Source organism: Salvelinus sp. IW2-2015, linkage group LG20, assembly GCF_002910315.2.
Source record: "Salvelinus sp. IW2-2015 linkage group LG20, ASM291031v2, whole genome shotgun sequence".
NCBI lineage: Eukaryota > Metazoa > Chordata > Actinopteri > Salmoniformes > Salmonidae > Salvelinus > Salvelinus sp. IW2-2015.
In genome coordinates, this window is record NC_036860.1 from 27,593,283 (window position 1) to 27,619,029 (window position 25,747).

At 41.3% G+C, this 25,747-nt stretch overlaps 1 protein-coding gene across 1 annotated transcript in view; it reads right to left on the reverse strand.

The window, feature by feature from the left end:
* The window catches only part of LOC111981964 (kin of IRRE-like protein 3), a 308,738-nt gene that overhangs the window by 118,719 nt on the left and 164,272 nt on the right, over positions 1–25,747 (reverse strand). Inside the window, exons 2-3 of the mRNA XM_024013468.2 lie at positions 6,529–6,678; positions 82–231 (exon numbers count right to left, since the gene is read on the reverse strand). Of these exons, the coding sequence (XP_023869236.1) occupies positions 82–231; positions 6,529–6,678 (300 nt within the window). The remainder of the gene's footprint in view (positions 1–81; positions 232–6,528; positions 6,679–25,747) is intronic.

Here is a 25,747-nt window from a genome sequence, read left to right on the forward strand (position 1 = left end):
TTAACCTGAACCTTGCAAAACATACACACAATGGTTCAATGAACTTGAACGTAATCTAATAGTACTGTAGCTGAGTCTTACCGAGCACAGTCAGTCGGGCGGGGCGTGTTCTGATAGCTGCCTGGATGGCCTGGCACTCAAAGAAGGCATCGTCCTGCATTTCGGTTCTCTGAATCAAGAGGTGGTATTCTCCCTTGCTGTGGTCTCCAACAATGTCATAGCGTGGGTAGCCTGGAACACAAGAACACACATTATTACTCCCGCATCACTGCATGCACACACATACCCACACACATACTCACCCGCACACACAGACACGTTCATGCACACACACTATCATGTACACACACACACTCACAGACACACACACACAACCACACACACACACAACCACATCTTCATTATGTAAGTTCACACGCTAGCTTTTCCAATTATCCAGGGCTATGTATTGTCATGACTACTAGTTTAAAGTAACACAATTAAAGAACATTTGGTTTTCCAGATCGAGATTGTTATTACTTTCATGAGAACACACCCAAACAATTACAATGGAGAACACACACACACAACTACAATTATATATGTGACGTGGGCTGCTTTATTGTTGCTTTCCACTCCTTTAAGATTAGACATCTTYAGCACAGTAAAAGATGAACGTACAGTAATTACATTCTCGGTTCACCTTCAAATAGCATTGGAAGCTGAGAGGAGAAAGGGAATGAGAAATGAGGGTGAAATTTCTTCTTTTTTTTTTCTTCTTCAAATTTAATTTGGTCTTCCACACAGAAATTGAGCAGCTGTCAGAAGATGAGCGGACTCAATTCTCCCATTGCCAATTGCGTCTAGTCCAGTGCGTGCAGTAATAGCTATTATAACCCCGTTTAAAAAAGATTAGAGATATGTAATATCTATTTGCTGTTTATTCCACTGCCCATGGATCAATGGCAAGACTGAATCATCCATAAGCATTTTGCCAAGCAGTAGTGTATGGGGAAGTGTAAGTGAGTTGATGTCACGTTCGTTGTAATGAGGAGACCAAGGCGCAGCGTGATATGCATACATTCTTCTTTTAATGAAGAAAGAACACTAAACAAGTAACAACACGAACGTGAAGCTATATAAAATGAGTGCTGACAGGCAACTACCCATAGACAAGAACCCACGAAACCGAAAGGGAAAATGGCAACCTAAATAGGATCCCCAATCAGAGACAACGATAAACAGCTGCCTCTGATTGGCAATCAATTCAGGTCACCATAGACCTACAATTACCTAGACTTACAAAAACCCTAGATCTACAAAAACCCTAGACACGACAAAACAAGCATACCCACCCTCGTCACACAAAACACCTGACCAAAATAATACAGAAAACATAGATAACTAAGGTCAGGGCGTGACAGTTGAGTAGGAGAGACCAACTCCCACACCACTGTCATAATATGACAGACGCCTACGTATAGGGCCTAATAGTAGTCCTAGTAGTCAGACCAACCTATGTTAATAGGATGCAAAACAACATTTTTCAAGAAACTTAATTGGACTTGACCCTCTCACAAAGCATGTGGGTTACATTTACATTAGGGCATAATCCCTTTCTAAACCCTTTGTAAAGGGTACCTCAATGTAAAGTGATACCAGCACATGTAATCACTTCTATTTCTGCGAGGGACTTGATTCCGCTCAGTGAAACGACCTGTCCTGATTTGTCATAGACGCTTGCTAAAAAACTTCAATGAGCAAGCCTTCCTTCATGAACTGGCCTCTGTAAAATGGTATAGAATCAGCTGGATCCCCTCTGTCGAAGACACTTGGCCCTTCTTTTTTTATATTTCAGTGGTATTGTTAACAAACACGACCCCCGTAAAGAAAATGCTTATTAAAAACAGGTTGAGCCCCTGGTTCGACCGGGATCTTGCAGAGTTACTCCTCTCTTTGGCTGGAAAAATGGCTGTGTTTTTCTGTGACTTGGCTCTGACCTAACATAATCGTTTGGTGTGCTTTCGTTGTAAAGCCTTTTTGAAATCGGACACTGTGGCTGGATTTACAACAAGTGTATCTTTAAAATGGTGTAAAATACTTGTATGTTTGAGGATTTTTAATTATGGGATTTCTGTTGTTTTGAATTTGGCGCCCTGCAGTTTCAMTGGCTGTTGACGAGGTGAGACGCTACCGTCCCACATACCCTAGAGAGGTTAAATGCTCTACAACAAAGCTTTCTTAGTGTCCAACAAGCTTTCTCTACCCTTAATCTTGTTCTGAACACCTCCAAAACAAAGGTCATGTGGTTTGTTAAGAATGTCCCTCGGCCCCACAGGTGTGATTACAACCTCTGAGTGTTTAAAGCTTGAGGTAGTCACCTCATACAAGTACTTAGGAGTATRGCTAGACAGTACACTGTCCTTCTCTCAGCACATATCAAAGCTGCAGGCTAAAGTTAAATCTAGACTTGGTCAGCTGCTGAACTAACCCTGATTCAGATGACCATCCTACCCATGCTAGATTACGGAGACATCATTTATAGAGCAGCAGATAAGGGTGCTCTCAAGTGTCTAGATGTTCTTTACCACTCGGCCATCAGATTTGCCACCAATGCTCCTTATAGGACATCACTGCACTCTATAGTCCTCTGTAAACTGGTCATCTCTGTATACCCATCGCAAGACCCACTGGTTGATGCTTATTTTTAAACGCCTCTTAGGCCTCACTCCCTGCTATCTGAGATATATACTGCAGCCCTCATCCTCCACATACAACACCCATTCTGCCAGTCACATTCTGTTAMAGGTCCCCAAAGCACGCACATCCCTGGGTCGCTCSYCTTTTCAGTTCRCTGCAGCTAGCGACTGGAACGAGCTGCAACAAACACTCAAACTGGACAGTTTTATCTCAATCTCTTCATTCAAAGACTCAATCATGGACACTCTTACTGACAGTTGTGGCTGCTTTGTGTGATGTATTGTTGTCTCTACCTTCTTGCCCTTTGTGCTGTTGTCTGTGCCCAATAATGTGTGTACCATGTTTTGTGCTGCTACCAYGTTGTGTTGGTACCATGTTGTTGTCATGTTGTGTTGCTGCCTTGCTATGTTGTTGTCTTAGGTCTTTCTTTATATAGTGTTGTGTTGTCTCTCTTGTTGTGATGTGTGTTTTGTCCTATATATATATACTGTATATGTTTTATTTATTTAAAAAAATATGTTTTATCCCAGCYCCCGTCCCTGCAGGAGGTCTTTTGCATTTTGGTAGGCCGTCATTGTAAATAAGAWTTTGTTCTTAACTGACTTGCCTAGTTAAATAAACATTMAATAAAATAAATAAAAAATTATTCAGGAAATACTAATATACATTTAAAGATCCCTGAGGAAACCAATTTTCCCCCTCGGGGGTGTTGGAGAGAGAAAGTGTAGACCCAGAAAACCATTAAGACCCRAGATCAAGTGTTAGATTAATGTCCCCTAGCGAAATGGAAATAAATAGCTGAAGAAGCTGAAGACAAATACTTTTCAATTATGGCAAATAATGTAAAATAGCCCTAGTTATAACCTCTGTAGAGGCGATGGATCCATCAGGATTAGTTAGTTTGAGAGGAGAGGGTTCAGGCGGACGGTGATGTATTTCAGAATGTAGGAGGCACCTAACTGACACATCAATGGGAGAAAACGGCAATGAACACTGTCTCTCCGCATCTCAAATGGCACCCTATTCCCTATATAGTGCAGTAGTTTTGACCAGAGCGTAGGGCCCTGGTCAAAAGCAGTGCAATATAAAGGGAATAGGGTGCCATTTGGGACACAACCTGAGTAGAGCCAGATCAAAGGGAAACAGGAGAGAAGGTAAAGGACACATGCAAAGTGAGCACTCCCTCGCTCCAATTAAAAGAGTGGAAAAGGGAARAGTGCAATTCACAGATGGAGAGAAAGCAAGAGGCTAGGGCGGCGCCGATGCCATTGACAGTCAAACACCTCCCTCAGCTTTCTTTCGAAAACCATTTCATCGCTCTATATTTGCATTTAAAAATCTGATTTTCCTTCATTGACTTTGACCTTTGATTTAACACACCACTTCATTGCCATAATATATCCTATTCAGTCAAATATGCTAATTATGTTTAACTTTAAGTGCCATTATCCCTTACTGCTCAATCGTTTTTTCGATCCATTGTCAGTATGTAGCCCTGCTGTCTTCCCTCTCATAACTTAGCATTGGCTAAGAGGTCAAATGTTCCTGTCGTCAATAAGAGTAAACACTGTCCACAGTTCACACGGCCGGGAGATAACCTTTCCAGTTCACACTTGTCCCCGCTTTCATTGATCGCTGTCTCTCCCCCGCTGTCTCTCTCTCTCTCTCCCCCGCTGTCTCTCTCTCTCTCTCCCCCGCTCTCTCTCTCTCTCTCTCTCTCTCTCTATGCGCCTCTCTCTCTCTCTATGCGCCTCTCTCTCTCTCATGCGCCTCTCTCTCTCACGCTCTCACACACTAAAAGGACCTGAAGTGGGATTGTATGGACGTAATGGGATTGTTCTCCCAGGCCCAATTATGGAAACTCTGTCCATGACAAAATAGAACAGGGGACTGAGGCAAAAGCAGACAATGTCTACAGGGGAAGACAATGTAACAGATTGGCATATCAGGAGTTGTAAGAGAATAAATCAAATCTGATGAGATGGCATTATACCCAAACTGTGATCCATTGCCATACTGTAAACGCAGGTGTATTATTTTATTTTGATGTTATTGAACATTTTATTCAAAGAGTTTATCTAGTCGAGTGTGCGTGCACCACATCCCTTCCAATACATTTATTGGGTAAAATTGTTTACAAGGTGGGTTGTTAATGCCGATTCATCTAKTATTTGACCGCCATTCTACCTACAGTATCCAAACAACACAATAACCTTTTTCYCTGTTCCAGGGGCCAGTGCAGTGTTCCCCACACAGCTTTGAAAGCTGATTGTGGGGAATGATTTCCTCAGGCAGCCATCAGAGCGACGGAATGGTCTTGAAAACAGCCAGAGGAAAGATTTGGGAAGGAGACTCTCTGCCGCTTTGGAAATGAGCAAAACACAATTTAACCATCTGCCGGAGCAGCAGATGTTGCGATAAATTGCTGCAACTTTCAAATGTTTACTTTTTTTWAAACCCAGATGCAGTTTGGAGGGCTGGTGTGTAGGGTTAGTTGAGTTTACTGTATTCTGCGAGATTGAGAAATTGTTTTTCTGGCTGTAATGTAAATTTTCAAAGACCTCTCATGTGACAACTGCAGTGTCGTAAGATTACTAATGCAGAGGAGTAGGATCATTTGAAAACAACAAAGAAAACAATTATGGTRTTAACATAAAGGTACTCAAGCAGTAATCAACACACACTGACAATGGCTTGACAGCCAAACAATTCGCTTTTGTTATTTTTGCCTCTAAATGAAAACATTTAGTGTGTGGATCCTCCACAGATTAACCTCTAGCAATATTGGCCATTTACCATATMATTTGCACTTACGACAATTTGATGTTTGTGATTGTGCCCAATCCCCCAAGTTTCTCTCACGTTATTCAAAAAGCCTGTTGCCATGTAACCCCCGAATTTGTCTTTGCTTAATAATTCACAAGAGGGTTCTGATTAACGCGCACCATGAAATATATTCAAAACACTTGTGAGAGCTTTGACAGCAGCAATAACACAATCAGTGTGTTTGTGACTCTTGTGCCATGTGAAGGGGCTCTTTTAATTAACGATCAAACTCTAAATACTCCATTGCTCTGTGGCGTTGCTCTGTCATTTGTCCAGATGTGACAAGTGACAGCTACCTGACGAGACCATGGAAGGATTTTTTTAATTACATGAAAGTAATGAAAGGAAAAGTGCAGATCAAAGAAACAGTTGCTAAGAGTAAGAGCGCAATAGAGAGAGATGGACAGACAGATGGACGGTATGGGCCTTTGAGAGAAATGGAGGGTATGGGTAACGGCTGTGTCCAAGAGAGGATGGAAGGAGAGGAAGAGAAAAAAGGAGAAATGTTGAATAGAGAGAGAAATAGAGCTAGAAAAGAAGACAGGTAAGGGAATCACTTGAGCGAGGGAGGAAAGGAAAGAGAGGAAGAGAGCGCAAGAAGAAGGTGAGGCGTACGCTATAATACAGAGAGAAAGAGAGAGTAGTAGAAAAACTAAAAGGTAAGTGGCCCTGCTCGAGGAAGATAGAGAGAGAAAGAGGGAGGTAGACAAAGAGTTTGGTTGGGAGAGGAGGAAAGAAAGATGAAGCCAAGTAAAAAAAAAGAAAAAAAAGCTTAGCATTCATAAAGCCTTCATAATGCCTTTATATGCTTGACATAAAGAGTTATACTACCCTATGTTTATATGCTCTTTATAAATTATTTTATCTAGTGCTATGCGGCATYGGCATTAAACATTATAACACCCACTCCATAACAACTGTCATAAGAATTTATAAAATATAATTTAAACATATGTAGGGTTTATGAATGCTTCATGAATGCTACATTATCACCATTCTAAGTAAAGTGAGGGGCTTTCCTACCTGAGAGGTCCCTGTTGACCCCCAGGGCCATGCCRTCTCTGAGCCAGAGCACCATGCCGTGGTAACCAGGGATGGAGCAGGGCAGGGTCACCGGCTGACCTGCCACCACCACCAAGTCTGTGGGCTGCTGGGTGAACACTGCACTGGCCCCTGGAACAGAGAAAAAGGTTATTGTGTCAAAACAGTGCAACTTTTGATCAACAGTTTCGATATGATTTAATTTTATTCACAGACATATAGTGTCATATGCCATTTAGCAGACACTCTTATCCAAAGAAACTTACAATAGCACGTGCATACTGTACATTTTCGTATGGGTGGCCCCAGCAGGAATTGGACCCACRACCTTAGCATTGCAAGTGCTATGCTCTACCAACTGAGCCACAGTAACCTACTGTGCATCCAATGGGGTACCGTCAGGGTAGATGTTGAATTGATGAAGCATTGTTCAATCTTTTTGTGTGTATRACAATGAATCCTAATAGCAATGTTGCCACAGTAGGCCAGTGAAAAKAAGTATACAGAAGCTATGGAGCTGTTAGTAGAGTTACAAACCAAAAATGTTATTCAACGGGCTAAGCAGAGATGAACGGACAGACTGATCAAACAGGTTTAAATCTTGCTGAGATTGAGGCTGTCCTACGGACACAGCTCAGGTGACTATTCAGTGTATAGTTAGATAGCATCCATGGATGGTTGAATGAATGGGGATTGGTTCGTGTAGTGAAAAAGAGCACAGGAGATGGTACTGGCATCCGGCCACATCATCCCACATTCATTAATACTTTGACCCATTTTCACATAGAAATAATCACACTTTCATTCCCAGTCATTTAAGTTGATGTAAGACTTACAATACCGATGAGCCCAGATATTAGGCGAGCGTTTCTATTCAATTACCTTTTTAACGGAAAATGCATTACAGCAAACATTAAATCAAAATGAGCCCATGCAGCTGTTCAACCCAATCTGTCTTCGGCATCATTCATTACCATCTCACCCCTCATCGCAGAAAATGACTTCAGTTTGGGTGGCTTCGGTTTGGGAAGGCAGCGGAGTGGTGCATTGCTGACAGCAGCTAACCTCATTTAGAGAACACATCTTGAAAGGGTGTGAATATAAGCAGACAGAGGGTTCAGTACAAGGTACATGCAGGACACAGACGGCTTTCATACCTTTTTGTATGAGGGTAGAGTCGAAAACATGTTTTTTYCCCCCACAGACAGTTTTTCCCACCAGCGACTGATCCCTCTCATTAAAGCCACGGAAGTTGAAGGACGACCACAGTACTACAGACATTGTTGGTGGAAAACAGGACCCCCCCCCCATTTATAGCGAATCTTTGTGTAAATAAAACATTTTTAGAGGACAATCATGGTACCATAAATTGCTTATAATACACCATCGGATGTATGTCCTTGAACCGATTATTTTAAAATGTCACACAGAAGAAGTTATGAGGATAATTTAGTTGCTATTGGCAGCCTCCTGTATTCCAGCATCTCACTGAAGAAAATAACACATAATTTGAGGYCTTGCTATTTTGGGATTCTACCATATGAATATCTTCAGTACACGGAGTGCAAACATTTATACAGGATACGTCTTTACTCTTTACTTAATGGTACATTTCTGTCTTTTAATCCAAAAGGTTGCTGGTTTGAATCCCCGAGCTAACTACTTGAAAAATCTGTTGATGTACCCTTGAGCAATGCACTTAACCCTAATTGCTCCTGTAAATTGCTCTGGATTAGAGCGTCTGCTAAATGACAAACATTAAAAGACACAAACAGAGAACTCCTGTGTTATATTAGTGTGGTAGAGAGGATTATATGTCCCACATGGCACCCTATCCCCTGTCTAGTGCACTACTTTTGACCAGGCCCATAGGGCTTGGTCAAAAGCAGTGCACTATGTAGGGAATCGGTTGCTATTTGGGATGCAAACATAGTCTTGTCTTAGGGTATATGTTTCACAAATGCAGAAGACACATTTCATGTGAATGCTGTCACGATCCTCTTCCTGGAAATGACTGGACCAAAGCGCAGCGTGGTACGTGTTCATGATATTTTATTAAATCTGAACACTAGAACAAAAATAACAACGCRAGAAATKAACAGTTCTGTAAGGTAACTAAAACTATACAACTACCCACAAACACAGGTGGGAAAAAGGCTACTGTSACAATTCCAGTAGTGGTGATAAAGGAGTCAGGCGCAGAGAGCAGGGTAGTGAGYAGCAAGTGGATTTAATATTTCCAAAAAAKATATAACACGAGACGGCTACGCCACACATCCAAAGGCGCGTCAAGTACAGTCCAAAACAAACAGGACAAAAATCCACAGGGAACAGACACCACAAACAGAAAAACAAGCCCGCACAAAAGTCGGCGGGCCAACTGGGTTTAAATAGCCCACAATAAACCTAAACACAAAACAGGTTCAACAAATCAGACAAAACTAAATGAAACAGAAAAGGGGATCGGTGGCAGCTAGTAGGCCGGAGACGACGAGCGCCGCCCGAACGGGAAGAGGCACCATCTTCGGCGGGATTCGTAACAGCTACCTAAGTATGATTCTCAATCAGAGACAACGATAGACAGCTACCTCTGATTGAGAACCACACCCGGCCAAACACAAAGAAATAGAAAACATAGAAATAAAGAAACGAGAATGCCCACCCTAGTCACACCCTGGCCTAACCAAAATAGAGAATAAAAGCCTCTCTATGGCCAGGGCGTGACACATGCATTCAGTTGTACAACTGACAAGGTATCCCCCTTTCCTTTCCCTTTCCATTCTGACAGTCACAGCTCATTTATATATACTGAATATGACTTATACGGTAACCTGTATTTCTATCTTATATCTTTTGTTCATGTTATCAAGAGCACTTGCTGTAGTAACATGTGTTCGTTACTTGACGTAAACATGCAAAAGAGATGATATTTTGTTATTTGCTTTAAGATTATTTATCTACCAGTCATCCCCTGGTCCAGATCCAGACAATTGCAAGATGGATGGCATGTTGAATATTGATCGGGCTAAAAAGATAATGCTTTGCTCCCCAGACAATCAAACATTTTCTCAGAGTCCATTAGTGGAATCAACATTCTGTAACATGAGGCATTTTTGGTGCTCTTCAGGGGAATATTTGTTTAGCTCATCCAGGCAGGGTAGCAGYGTTTCACAGATTTAGAAGGCATGGTTTAATTTCGATTCGGAGACAACACCATTGGGAATGAGTGTAGTTTAGAGGCYCATTGTCTACTCCCAAATTGAGTCAAACATCCAATAATTTCTGAATCAATCTTCACTATATATACAAAAGTATGTGGACACCCCTTCAAATTAGTGGATTCAGCCATTTCAGCCAGACCCGTTGCTGACAGGTGTATAAAATCGAGCACACAGCCATGACATCTCCATAGACAAACATTGGCAGCAGAATGGCCTTACTGAAGAGCTCAGTGATTTTCAACGTGGCATCGCCACCTTTCCAACAAGTCAGTTCATCAAATTACTGCACTGCTAGAGCTGCCCCGGTCAACCGTAAGTGTTGTTATTGTGAAGTGGAAACATTTAGGAGCAACAAGCCAAGCTAAGCCACGAAATGGTAGCACGTAAAAATAATTTGTCATYGGTTGCAACACTCACTACTGAGTTCCAAACTGCCAMTGGAAGCAACGTCAGCACAATAACTGTTCATTGGGAGCTTCRTGAAATGGGTTTACATGGCCAAGCAGCTGCACACAAGCCTAAGATCACCATGTACAATGCCAAGCGTTGGATGGGGTGGTGTAAAGCTTGCTGCCATTTGATTCTAGTGCAGTGGAAACACGTTCTCTGGAGTGATGAATCACGCTTCACCATCTGGCAGTCCGACGGATTAATCTGGGTTTGGCAGATGCCAGGAGAACACTACCTGCCCCAATGCATAGTGCCAACTGTAAAGTTTGGTGGAGGTGGAATAATGGCTGTTTTTCATGGTTCGGGCTAGGCCCCTTAATGCTACAGCATACGATGATATTCTAGATGATTCTGTGCTTCCAACTTTGTGGCAACAGTTTGGGGAAGGCCCTTTCCTGTTTCAGTATGACAAAGCGAGGTCCGTTCAGAAATGGTTTGTCGAGATCAGTGTGGAAAAACTTGACTGGCCTGCACAGACCTCAACCCCGCTGAACACCTTCGGGATGAATTGGAACGCCGACTGCGAGCCAGGCCTAATAGAAAATACTGGGACGTTCCCCGKGTGAAACCATAATCGACTTGAGAAGGGGACCTATGTGCTTGTCTCTTGGCTTTCTACGCCATTCCGTTCCTAAAATATGCCTCCTCTATACCCTCTCCTACGTTTAATCACAGCGACCTTCTTGACCCCAGGAGTGTCAGTACTCAATATTCATGTCTGTCCCAGTCATTGGAAAGAAGCTCTCAAGGCATCTCAGGACGGATATATGACGAGATGGCCAACACCACAAAAACAACATTAGCGGTGAATCTAAATTGTAATTGCTCTCATTGTCTCTCCTTGCTTCCTCAAAAACGCATTGGAGGAGATGGTCTGAGGGGAGGAACCTCAGATCATCAATTTGAGGAAGAGGTGAGGGGAGAGAATGCGAGGAATCAAGGAAATACATTGAGATTCACCATTTTGAGGTGCATTCTATGTTCTGTTGACCTGGGACTTATGAGTATCTGATTCATAGACAACATATGTGTCAGCAGTATTTCTACTCTGTGCTGTATGCATAAGGGAAATACAACTGCCTTCACAAACTGTTTACTTCTACTCATGATAAACAGCCCAGTTGAATATTGTCTTTGTCACTGTTGGCGACCTTAAACAATATTCATATTGACTTTCCACAGCAAATGTTTTTCCTAGTACTACCACCAATGTCAAAAGGATGCCATCTCAGAATTCCAAAATATGACTCTGGTTTGACAGTTTTAACATACAAACGGACAGTTWGAAACCTCATAGATAACCTCAGAAAGAGTGCAATCCCCCAAGACGGACTTAATGGCMAAGTCTGTTCACATTTGCATTGCATTTCTCAGAATCTGTGAGGGTGCAATGTAATGCTTCAATCTAGCCCTGTACTCCTAGTGGTGCCTCACAACAGGGATTCTGCAGAGCATGGCTAGCTCTAATGGGAGTCTGAATTGAACAAATGAATCTCATCATCACATTGCCAGCTTCTCAGTGGGCGAAAACACTCTCAGTCAAATCAAAATAAATAAATATATTATGTCAAGGATACTTCTTTTACATCAAGTTTCTGTTTGCCTTAAGCTTTTCAATTTATTTTGCAATCAGAATGCCAAATTACATGAACTCTTCCAGCACAAAAGCAAACATTTTGCCTACCCACAAACATTCGGCATTAGCTGGGGACTGAATTTCTCAGAAGTCCAGAATGTTTTGTTGTTACGAGACAAAATATAACACTTTGTTTTCGCCATGTCTTACTCAAGACAATACCAAAGTCTACACCCACAGAAAGGACTCAAGAGAAAMTTAAGCTGAATTCACAAATGAGTCATCTCATTTGGAAACCTCAATACATCKCTGTCGTGCCTATCTGATGATAGTTACATTTGTCTGAAAATCTCATCTTGAGTCATGGCTACTGAAGATAATTCATTTTGACAGGGTCASAGAGATATGTTGTGGACAATTTCACAGTAACAGAGTGATGCTGAGACTYTGTTTTTTCCCTTTAAAATGAATGCCAAACAAAAMCGAATGATTGCAAAGTTAAACAAACCATACAATGATATGTACAAGGACTACTTTGAACAATTTCCACAGAAAAGTGTACAAAAACACATTTACCTGAAGAACAGTGCAGATGCAACGTTTGGTAACAGAATGACAGTGTGTGCTGTTTGTGCCGTCATTCTGTTACCAAACTTTGATCTGCATTGTTCTTTAAATGTTTTGTTAAAAGTAGTCCTTGTGCATAGAGTTATATGGTTTATTTAACTGTGCAATCATTGGTTTTGTTTGACATACATTTTACAGTGAAGAATCAGTCTCAGCATCACTCTGTTACTGTGGAATTGCCCTTGTACTACATGGTTGATGAACACTGTACATACAGTATTTGATGGGAAAATGCTTTTTTCATTCAAATACCCAACATCGTATTACTTTTCATGTGGAAATACTTCACAAATTTGATGACATCAGCTATCAAGATGATACAAGATTTAAAGCAGCATTTAACACAAGCACGTCGTTCCTAGTTGTGTTTGCCTATGCAATATGCACGGTATGACAGGGATCGATTTCTCCCGTTGGCCATGGATTTACTGAAATGCAATTAGGCCTACGAGCAGAGCCTCATATTCCCTTACCTGTTGAGAACACTGAAAAGAGGGGACAGCTTTATTTAATTGTTGCAGTGGACTGTGAAAGGTTTTTCCGCAGCAAGATGGAAATGTGTGCCATTAACAGTGTCAGCGATTTAGTGCCAGAGTGCTGAGAACCATACAGTCTCATCACCGTCGTAGTCCAATCACACTGCTCTACGGAGAGGACCTCAGGGTGACGTAAAACTAAAACAGGAGAGAGTGAAATATGGGGTTGTGTGCCCTGTCGATTTGGTGGGGACTACATTGCATTGACTGTGTATGCTAGGCTACAGCGCTAGTGTCACAGTAGCAGATTGAAAAGTATTATTACCTCCGTTTGGTACCTGTCAGTGCAATGTGAATTGTKAACAGCTGTGCCAAAAAGGGTTACATTTCATTGTCATTCCGGGTACCCTTTGTATTGTTATTGTCGGGAGGAGAAAATGTAATTCTATCTGAGGAAGAAAAAAAGAAAGAAAAAGAAAAAACAAACAGGCTTTGAATTAATCTGGTGTGTATAATGGAWTTTTTTACAGAGGATTGCCACGGTCCACCTACAGTCTACAGTACTTTGAAATATGTTTTCTAAGGATTTGACCAAATGTGTTTCCTGAATGCTTATCAGCATTTTCAAGATAGAAAAACCAAATGATAAAGAATGAAAATGTGCCGCAGTGTGCCAAACATAAAACCATTACACGCTGCCTCCCATGGGTCCTCTGTGAAAAATGTTRTTGTTACTTGTCTGGTTGCAGACAGACCTTGGAAGATAAGGGGTTGGGTTTTTGGGGAAAATTGGACTTCCTTTCAATTCATCAAGTTACCTTATTAACTTMAGTATACCTTTGCTATGAGACTCAAAATTGAGCAAAGGTGCATCCTGTTTCCAATGATCATACTTGAGATGTTTCTACAACTTGATTGGAGTCCACTTGTGGTAAATTTTAATGATTGGACATGATTTGGAAAGGCACACACCAGTCTATATAAAGTCCCACAGTTTATAGAGACAGTGSATTTCAGAGCAAAAACCAAGCCATGAGGTCGAAGGAATTGTCCGTAGAACTCCGATACAGGATTGTGTCGAGCTACAAATTTGGGGAAGGGTACCAAAACATTTCTGCAGCATTGACGATCCCCAAGAACATAGTGGCTTCCACCATTCTTAAATGGAAAAAGTCTGGAACCACCAAGACTCTTCTTTGATCTACTTAATTGAACTGTGTTATTGAAACACTATTGAATTGACAAAAGATCATTCGAAATAATTGTAGGATTGACAAAATGTATTCAGGTAATCATGCTTCAACTCAATTAGAACAAGTACCTCCCAAATGAATCAAATTGTATCAGTTCTAGCTCTTTGAGTTGCGTTCATCCTAGCTAACTACTAAATGAAAAAAGCTCTTATTTTATTTCCAATTAACAATGGTTTAGGGGAGATTTCAGTAGGGAGCTTTGTGCTCCCATCTGCTTCTTGCTCATCCACAAGCTTCTCCGCCAGCGAACCAACACACCAATTTAACCACAACGACATTCTCACTAGCGGTTACATAACATTTTTACTTTTTACATGTACAGTAGTTGTTCATCTACTTTAGTTGAATGCACTGACTGAATGACCTAAATGTAAATGTAACTGTACAAATATACGGTTGCAAAGCATGCAGTAGGGGCGGCAGGTAGGRCGGCACATAGCTTAGCGGTTAGKAGTGTTGGGTCAGTAACCGAAAGGTTGCTGGGTCAAATCCCCAAGCCGACTAGGTGARAAATCKCRAATTGCTCCTATAAGTCGCTCTGGAAAAGAGYRTCTGATAAAATRTAATGCTGRGTATTATATTCTTAGGAGCTCTGCCCCCCAAAAAGACAAACTCTATGACCAAATGAAATTTGGTCAGTTCATGTCTACATTAATGAATCTGGTACACATCCTGTTCCACCGGAGTTAAGTAAATTCTACAAGAGACAATTACATTCCGCCTAGATAGAGCAAAACTTAAGGGCAGCCAAGTTATAAACATTGCCCAATAGTTTTTTCAGGCAACATATTGTGACTCCTGTGTTTTCTCCAGCTTCAATGAGGGTAGAGGGTAAAAGAGAAGAAAATGTATCTTGAAGAACTTTTATTTTCTGATTGATCCTCCTTCCACTGCACGGACAAAAGGCGCTCAAACGCGGCCCTAGGCCATTATCGCTGAAATGGAAAACATAAATCCAAATGCTGCCAATCAAATAAGAGTTTTACTTCATCTAAACCCAAGATGAAAGCGCATGAAGATCACGCTTTTGTCCCTTTCTCGTGTTTCGACATGACTCTGTTCACTTTAAACCACACTGCAGTTGCTTTGCGTACACAGTATACATTAACTGTGGGGGGAACCTTCCGTCCTAAAGAAGTCAAGAAGGTTTATTGTACCTTTGGAGTATGGAAAGAAGAGAGTAGAGAAGTGCCTATGCTGGAGACCTATTCCCTTTAATCTTTAAAAACACAGAGCTTTTAACAACAGAGAAGCTGGGAGTAATTGATAGATCGTATGCAGGGAGGTGTGTAGTGGGGGGATCGAGTGTTTAAAGAAATGTGGGTAGAGAAGATAATCTTGCCCCTGAGATGTGGCAAAAGGCCAAGCCATTGTGTCGGCATAGAAGCCTGTGTGTCCAACTCGCTGTTCCTCTCTGTTATGATTTCTTATTATCTCTGTTGAACAAAACTACACAGTAATTTCAAGGCACCACTGCTCCAWGAAGATTAGTTACTTGGTGTAATAACAAAGCCACAGACAACAACCTTGAGCACTCTCAAAGCACCCACGGCAATAAGCAATATAAAGGTGGAAGTCCCCGACATGTTTCACAGTTACGGTTTACTGTAAACTAATCTGACATATGAAAAAAATTCTGGAATGAAATCCCAGAGATTAGTTAGGCTGTAATGATACATTGATTATTGTCAATATAAACCATAATCATTATAATCAATCACTTATTCAGAGGCAAAATAGACCCAAGTTGGTCCCACTTTAAATGACGTGCACTTTATAGATGCTTCATATAGCTCTGTCATGCTCTATAAAGGGTTCATGAATGTGGCATAACTGTTTGACATAACCACCAATGTCAAACATGGCAAAAACCTGTGCTTTATAAAGGGTGGCATAAACACATCTTAATAAAGGCTTTATAAATCATMTTAAATTCAGGCTYMACAAAGTATTTATAACCTTGTCATGTATCTTGGTAGAGCATTGCAACGCCGTGATAGTGGGTTCGATTGYCGGGACCAGCCATATGTAAAAATGTATGCACGCATTACTCWAAGTCACTTTGGATGAAAGCGTATATATTATATTTGTAATGGGTRCGTGCTGGTGGCAGGGAAGTCAGGCGCAGGAGAACGAACTTGGTATAAACGGAGTCGTTTAATAAGTGCTCACAGAACTCCGAAAACCAAAATATACAAAATAATAAAAGTTGGTACAAAACCCGTCGCACACCAGAACATAACTTGCACATCACATACAATCAAAAAATCATATACAAGGACATGAGGGGAAACAGATGGTTAAATTCACAACATGTAATTGATGGGATTGGAACCAGGTGTGAAGGAAGGCAAGACAAAACCAATGGAAAATGAAAAATGGATCAGCAATGGCTAGAAGGTCAGTGACTTCGACCATCGAACCCCGCCCGATCAAGGAGAAGACCGACTTCGGCGGAAGTCGTGACAATATTACTCAAATTGCTGGGATCAGCCAACGGTTTTCCCTCTTGGTGCCAATATTGGACCTGACCCTCAACTTTCCCCAAAATTCAACGCTAAAATGTAGTGCAAAGCAAAAAACGCAAAAATTCATTTTTTCCTAAATTTCCCAAAATGTTTCTCGGTTTTGTTTTTCCAGGTTTCGGATTTCCCCCATCTTTTCCTGCTATTCCCTGCAGTTTTTTCACACTTTTTTCTCACAACATTTTTTCTGTGTTTTCTGTGTTCACAACAATACTTAAACCACATCAGGKGATGACTTCTGAGTTCAGGGAAAWWTTTWAATATGTAAATGTTTTTGTATAGTTGCCCTTGCATAGGGAGCCAGGCCAACCCACTGGGGAGCCAGGCCAAGCCAATCAGAATGAGTTTTTCCCCACAAAAGGGCTTTATTACAGACAGAATACTCTGTTTGTGACAAAACTGCACATTTTAGAGTAGCCTTTTGTTGTCCCCAGCACAACGTGTACCTGTGTAATGATCATGCTGTTTAATCAGCTTCTTGATATGCCACACCTGTCAGCCATACTCACAAAAAGCTTAATTAATTAATTTCAATTGACTGATTTCCTTACAAGATTTGTAACTCAAAAATATTTTAAATTGCTGCATGTTACATTTATATTTTTGTTCAGTATAATAGTACGAATCAAATGGAGTTTCCCATCCCCCTATTTAGAGTACTATCCCCTTATCCAGATGGTGTGACAATGGCATTTCCTAACAACGTTACTAACTTTCTTTGTTGTTACTTTTAAGGCTTCTTCAGACACCGACATACAGTAAAGGTCAAAAAATCCCTGTTAGGGGTAACATCTCATGCAAGGCAAAGGGAGTAATGTATCTCATCCCCTTTTCATGTGGAAAATCCTACGTAGAACAAACAAAAATACAATTCAAACAACGCATAGCTGAACACCGCAGCTCAATCAGGTGTAAGAACACTGACTATCCAGTAGCAGCTCACTTTGCGAATCTACTCCCTCAAATACACAGGCATTGAGCATGTTACTCTACCAAGGAGAGAAGATAACATCGAGATCCTTCTATATAGAGTGTGTGATTCTCTTTATTTGTTTATATAGCTTACAGTTTATTCGCCGTTAGTCAGTACCTCTACACAAAATAACTTTCTCTGGGTGTGCATCAGCTCATGCTTTTTATTCGACTTTTAAGGTTGGAACCAACATGCAGTACCTCCAGCAGGCAGAGAGACAAGAGCCATTCGTCCGCCAGTTCATTGACAAACTACACTATTCACAGCCCTTGTAATGTTCAATGTCATGAATTGTATTACTGGACTTCTGAACCTTTATGCATTTGCATTTTTTATGTCAAAATGAAATTAAATGTATGGTTTAACATGCCATTAATGTTTATTTGTTTTAATCGTTAGTGATAATTCCCTATGTGTTAATACATTTGTGTTTACATCATTAAGCMATTATGTTTATTTTAATGTTTTMTTTAACCTTCATTTAACTAGGCAAGTCAGTTAAGAACAAATTCTTATTTACAATGACGGCCTACCCCGGCCAAACCMRRACGACRCTGGGCCAATTGTGCGCCGCCCTATGGGACTCCCAATSACAGCCTGGATTGTTGTTGTGACACAGCCTGGAATCGAACCAGGGTCTGTAGTGATGCCTCTAGCACTGAGATGCAGTGCCTTAGACCGCTGCGCCACTCGGGAGCCCTATGTATGTTTTATGAATTGCCAAAGGCATCAGACTTTAAAGTAAATACAGTGTCATATGGTACAATGCATTTATGTATGTGTTATGAATGGCCAAAGGTGTCGGACTTTAAAGTACAGCGTCATGTGATATAAGGTATTTATGGATGTGTTATGAACGACCGAAGGTATTACAGGACACCACATAAAGTGTCAATAAATAGGTTATTAATGTTCTGCTGATTTATTAAGGTTCTCTCATGATCCACAGGTTACTGTAGGGTGTGCGAGGTATTTAAATGGGCTGAAAGAGCTTGCGTTTGTGTGTGTGTCAGAGCCAATATGATTTGGAATAGTCCAACCTGAGACTACCGTACTAAGTATTTCTCTTCTGTTCCCATGCTGGAGACCAGGGCTTGATCACAACCTGTTACAATGAGGCCAACATTCTGTGGCTGATCTTTCAGTTGGTGAGTTGGTGAATATTTCAAAGACCTGACTGTACTTTAGCACAGCACGGTATGGCTTGTTATATTGTTGTGTGCGTGTTTGTGTACTAAGGAAGATGCAACATGGTTCCAGAAGAAAGCCCATTTCAATGTCCTTATTTTGGGGGCTTTCATTAAGGTAAGTTTCTCTTGGTGTAACGCCGCCGCCAGGCTATTGAGCACACAGCACACATATGCCTGGGATATCAACCATTCAAAGTTGGCCTTAGTGGGCGTGCCCATAGAATTCAATGGGAGTGACCTTACTGAGTAAAATATCTGTCAAMAGGCTATGTCCTTTGTTAGCAAAAACATTCCCCCTGGTCATCACTAGTTAACACAGCCATAAAGTCACAATTATGCCTAAACCCAGCCTATTTCCACAATTTCTCTTCTTACAATTTGATTTTAAACCTAACSCTAACTAATGAAGGACRAGTTTGATGTGACTAGCATGACTTCACTTCAGAGTGTGTGCCATTCTTCAGCACAACATGTCACCCTTTTTATAAGCACACATTTATATCATATTCAATATAGTGGGTTGTGTCACACTTGACATTGGTAATTATGTCACACAGTTATGTCACATTTATGAACCCTTTATAAAGCATGACATATGGTTATAACATATTTGTAAAACATTTATGTAGTGCTTATGAAGGCATTATGAATGCTTTATGAATCCTTCATTAGCTGAACGTAATTTAAAGTGGGACCATAAAGGGTCATACAGTTTAATAAACTGTCTCTAAAGCTTTTATTTCTTGTTGAAAAAAAGTCATTACTGCGATGGAAGACGCCAAAAKAAGTTGCTCGTTTTTTGCACAGAATGATGGTGAAACTCAACCAATACCCATTATCTCTAGCTATGGTGATATAACACCATAGAAGAAATCGATTGTTTTGCTGATGGGTACGAACCCAGTCAGCGCTATCTGTTACAGTGATGGGTAGTGACACTTTGGTGATGACCAAAAAGGGATGTTATAAAATGTTGAGCTTCTTCTCATTTACAGATGGAGGCCATGTTGTGTTCTTTGAGCGCGGGTGGCGTTCATATGTGGACGTTCGAAATCACAACATTCGATCTTAATACGTCAATGACTTGCACCTGCACTGTATCGAAGCACTTTGCCCTCAAGTCATGTTGTGACATTGGAAAGTGAAATAGGCACCGGTGCGTAAAACGGTGTCCAGTTTGAACACACAACAGTTGATGAAGGACAGATATTTGTGGTGCGGGACTATATCCTATCACCTCCACCAAAACAAGACAAGGATGTTGTCTGGAAATGGCGGACCAATACATGCATTTTGTGGTCTTTCGACAGCTTGTACAGCTTATCTGTGTGGGCTAAAGACTGACATCGACGTGTTGAAATACATGTTTAATGTGATTTTACTTTGTTTGGTACGGCACAGGATGTCATGATTTGTGTGGCTTTGCAAGTGAAGTGCGCTAGGCAGTTACAGAATRTTTTCTGACCATGAAGCCCACCAAGTCAGCTGGATATTGCTTAACAATGACCTTAAGCTTCATCCTTGTACATTGTCAACATAAAATTAATTGTATCTAGTTTTGGAGGATATGTACATGATAAATATCCAGGAACGTTAAAGAGAGGTAGCTAGAGTGCTCCACATCTGCAGTTGTGAATGTTTCATCTTAGCTGAGTGGTGTTAGGCACAATACTGGCGACAATAAAGGCATTTGTAACTCAGTTATTTTCTAGCAGGACCTCTTTGCACTCGGCAATGACTTGTGGCTCTAAATCCATTTACTTACTCCACCAACCATGAAGAGAATGCACACAAACACACAGGTGGCAGAGAAGCAAAGAAAACATTCAATACCTCCCTTATGTTATATGTTTACTCTCAATTTTTCCTCTCATTTTTAGGGACTTATATTTCTCCAGTCAGGCCTTTAGCCTCAAACTCCCAGACCTGTGACATAAAGATTGTAGACGGGCAATTCCAAAAACACATTCACTGGAAGACCTGTGCAGATACAAAGTTTGGTAACAGAATTTYGGTAAAATCTCCCTCAGTTTTGTATGTGATTCAAAGATGTCTGCTGAAATAATGGGGTGTAAGCTATGACATGACACCATGAGTATGAAAAAAATCTATTTTGGTTATTGAACTACAGTAAGTGAAGTGGGTTTACATCTGTTAACATAATTGCGGTTACGGAATATCATCATGGGTCCCTGATCTGTTCTACACAGAAATGCATAATTATGGATATGAATGCCATTCTCTTCATGGTGATGTATCCTAAATAGCTACASAAAAGGTAAAAATATGCAATATCCTCATTTGCATATTTGGGTATTTTTCTACACACTGGCTATTATTTTAATGAGCTCCGCCATTGGACCAAATCTGAACCAATCATAGATGTCTATGTTTCACAAGTTGGGCACATGAAAGTACATCACAGTAGAGCTCAAATGAGTACAGTGCAGTACAGCACAGAAGAGTAGAGTTCAATACAGTAGAGTTCAGTACACTACAGTATTGTCAAGTAGAGTGTAGTTCAGTACAGTACATTACAGTATAGTTCAGTACAGTACAGTAAAGTATAGTTCAGTACAGTATATTATAGTCAACTCTAGTGTGCTCTACAGTCTTCTGTACTTAACTCTACTGCACTCTATTCTAATCTACTGTACTGTAGAGGACTGTACTCTATACTTTACTTTTCTTCACTGTACTGTAATGTACTGTACTGTGTCCAAACTTGTGAAACACAGACGTCAGTGATTGGTTCAGATTTGGTCCGGCCCAGACCGTTTCTGAACCAATCATGGACTTCTATGTTTGTGACAAATGAAGGCCAGACAAGACCTCTGTGGACTTWGAAATCAAAACTAGTCCGGACCAAACCAAAAATGGTCCAAGGCCAGGGTGGACTGACCAAATTTCAACTAGTTTTCAACATCCATGGATGTCCAGGTGTTGCTCAGTGCTCCGTGGGTGAGGATGCTGGTTACAGTAAATGTCAGTAAGAGCTGGTAGAGGTAAAAATGATTGGAGGGAGAGAGAGAGGTCGTTCAGACTTTTCACACTCTTGCTTTGAGCACCAGACAACAAAAAGAGAAAGAAAACAGTTTTGAGCTGAACATAACAGTATGCCAGTGGACGGGAGGACGGGAGGACAGTAGCAGGTGACCGAACTGTGGTTTGTGGCAACTATGATTTCCCATTGTAGCCAATTCAATTACAGAAATTCCGTTACCGATTTTTCATTACTTGATAAATCAAAAACAAAATTGCTATTAGTAAAAACACTATAACTAATTGATTGGACTACATTTACTTGTTTCTTCTGTGAACTGTAATTATCCCACTCAAGAGGGAGAGAAATGAGAAAATATCTTAAAGATATATGGGTTTTTCGTAATGGAATTCCGAGCACAAGCCAATGTTTCTTAAACTTACAGAAGACAGAAAACATTATCCTACACTAAGTATAAAATGTTGATATTAGTTGGCAGGGGTCTTTAGCTCATCATTATTGTGTTTTGATGTATTTCCAATCCCTTTTATGACTTATTGTCACGCCCTGACCATAGAGAGCCATTGATTCTCTATGGTGAAGTAGGTCAGGGCGTGACTGGGGGTGATCTAGTTTATTTAGTTCTATGTGGTGTTCTAGTTTATTTTCTATGTTGGTGATTTGTATGATTCCCAAATAGAGGCAGCTGGTAATCGTTGTCTCTAATTGGGGGATCATATTTAAGTAGCTGTTTTCCCACCTGTGTTTGTGGGATATTATTTTGTGTTTTGTGCATGTGCACCACTTAGTCACGTTTCGTTGTTTATTTATTGTTTTGCTTAAGTTTCACTTAGAAATAAAGATGTGGAACTCAACCTCCGCTGCGCCTTGGTCCGTCTCTATACATGACCGTGACACTTATCCTGGTCGATGTTTTCTAATACCCCTATTCCATCTGTTTGACAAGAAATCAAAGCATTTGCTTATTCCTAAAGTTTAGGACGGAAAAAGGTTGAAAAAAGGTATGTACAGTATGCTTTAATTATAATAGACTCTTAGCTTTCATTTGACACCCAATTTGACATGCTCCTATGAACTTCACATGTTTGTGCTCATGGAAATGAACAGACACACATTGCACATACAGGCTGATGGAACCACATATACTGTACATCAACACATTTTCCCCCTCCAAACTCGGTCTCACTTTTCTACATTTTACATTTTAGTCATTTAGTAGACGTTCTTATACAGAACGACTTACATTCAACCAAGGTAGTAAGAAAACCACATATCACAGTCATTGCTAGAAAAACTAATTTTTCTACTCAAAATACTTTCTCTCTTACTTCAGCGTGTGNTTCAACCAAGGTAGTAAGAAAACCACATATCACAGTCATTGCTAGAAAAACTAATTTTTCTACTCAAAATACTTTCTCTCTTACTTCAGCGTGTGCTCATTTATCAGGTTTTCAGTATTCTGCCTGCCTTTGTGTTCATTTGCAGGCCTTTGACAGGCAGGCAGCACTCAGCGTGAATGCTGCTGCAGGGGGTTTGGCTAGTTCTTTTGTCTGACCTCAGCACCTCTCCCATGGCAACTCATGCAGGTGCTGTTCTGAGTCCACAATGGCACCCTATTCCCTTTATAGTGCACATAGAGCTCTGGTCAAAAATAGTGCCCTATATGAAATAGGGTGTCATTTGGGATGCAGTCTCTGTGGAGGGAGACGGAGAGCTGCAGGTAAAAAGCACTCTCGTTCCTCCATCCCTCCCTCCTTCGCTTTATTCCCCTGGCTCCTCCCTCTGTCCTATCTTTCACTCTCCTCCCTCTGTTCGCCTTCTTTTCTCCCTCTGCTTTCCTTTATTCTCTCTCTCTTTTCCTCTGCATGCCTCCTTGATGGTAATCTTGCCCAAGGCACTGCCGAAGGCCACACTCCAGCTTTCAGATTGTTAGGGTTCTCTGTGGACTTGCTTGTGCAGTAGGTCTGAACACACGCACACACACATGGTAGATACAACATACTGTATGCATGTACACTCAGTTGCCAATTTATTAGGTACACCCATCTAGTATCGGGTCAGACCCCTTTTGCCTCCAGAACAGCCTGAATTTGTCAGGGTATGGATTGTACAAGGTTTGGCATTCAAATGTTGCTCAATTGGTATTAAGGGACCTAACGTGTACCATGAAAACATTCCCCACACCATTACACCATTGCCACCAGCCTGTACCGTTGACACCAGGCAGGATGTGGCCATGGACTAGCGCTGCCTACGCCAAATCCTGACTCTGATCAGCATGACACAACAGGAACCGGGATTCGTCGGACCAGGCAATGTTTTCAACTCCTCAATTGTCCAGTGTTGGTGATCACGTAACCCACTGGAGCTGTTTTTTCTTGTTTTTAGCTGATAGGAGGGTTGGTGTACCTAATATACAGACACATACACTGAGTGAACAAAACATTAGGAACACCTGCCATGACAAAGATTAAGCAGGTGAATCCACGTGAAAGCTTTGATCTCTCATTGATGTCACCTATTAAATCCACTTCAATCAGTGTAGATGAAGGGGAGGAGACTTAAGCCTTGATTTTTAAGCCTTGAGACAATTGCGACATGGATTGAGTATGTGTGCCATTCAGACGGTGAATGGGCAAGACAACATATTTAAGTGCCTTTGAAAGGGGTATGATACTGTAGCAGCTGCCAGGCGCACCGGGTTGAGTGTGTCAAGAACTGTAACGCTGCTGGGTTTTTCATGCTCAACAGTTTCCCAGCTTCCCATATCAAGAATGGTCCACCACCCGAAGGACATACAGCCGACATGACACAACTGTGGGAAGCATTTGAGTCAACATGAGCCAACTCAATATAAACGTGACATGCAACAATTTCAAAGATTTTACTGAGTTAAAGTTCATTTAAGGAATCGGTCAATTGAATAAATTCATTAGGCCCTAATCTTTGGATTTCACATGATTGGGAATACAGATATGCATCTTTTGGCCTCAGACACCTTAGAAAAAGGTTAGGGCATGGATCAGAAAACCAGTCAGTACATGTGGCATTTATGAACTCAGGAAAAAAAAAGAAACGTCCCTTTTTCAGGACCCTGTCTTTCAAAGATAATTCATAAAAATCCAAATAACTTCACAGATCGTCATTGTAAAGGGGTTAAACACTGTTTCCCATGCTTGTTCAATGAACCATAAACAATTAATGAACATGCACCTGTGGAACGGTCGTTAAGACACTAACAACTTACAGACGGCAGGCAATTAAGGTCACAGATATGAAAACTTAGGACACTAAAGAGACCTTTCTACTGACTCTGAAAAACACCAAAAGAAAGATGACCAGGGTCCCTGTTCATCTGTGTGAATGTGCCTTAGGCATGCTGCAAGGAGGCATGAGGACTGCAGATGTGGCCAGGGCAATAAATGACAATGCCCATACTGTGAGACGCCTAAGACAGAGCTACAGGGAGACAGGGTGGACAGCTGATCCTCGCAGTGGCAGACCACGTGTAACAACACCTGCACGGGATCGGTACATCTGAACATCACACCTGTGGGACAGGTAAAGGATGGCAACAACAACTGCCCGAGTTACACGAGGAACGCACAATCCCTCCATCAGTGCTCAGACTGTCCGCAATAGGCCGAGAGAGGCTGGACTGAGGGCTTGTAGGCCTGTTGTAAGACAGGTCCTCACCAGACATCACCGACAACAACGTCACCTATGTCAAAAAGTGCTCTTCACTGACGAGTCGCAGGTATGTCTCACCAGGGGTGATGGTCGGATTTGCGTTTCTCGTCAAAGGAATGGGCGTTACACCGAGGCCTGTACTCTGGAGCGGGATCGATTTGGAGGTGGAGGGTCCATCATGGTCTGGGGCGGTGTTTCACAGCATCATCGGACTGA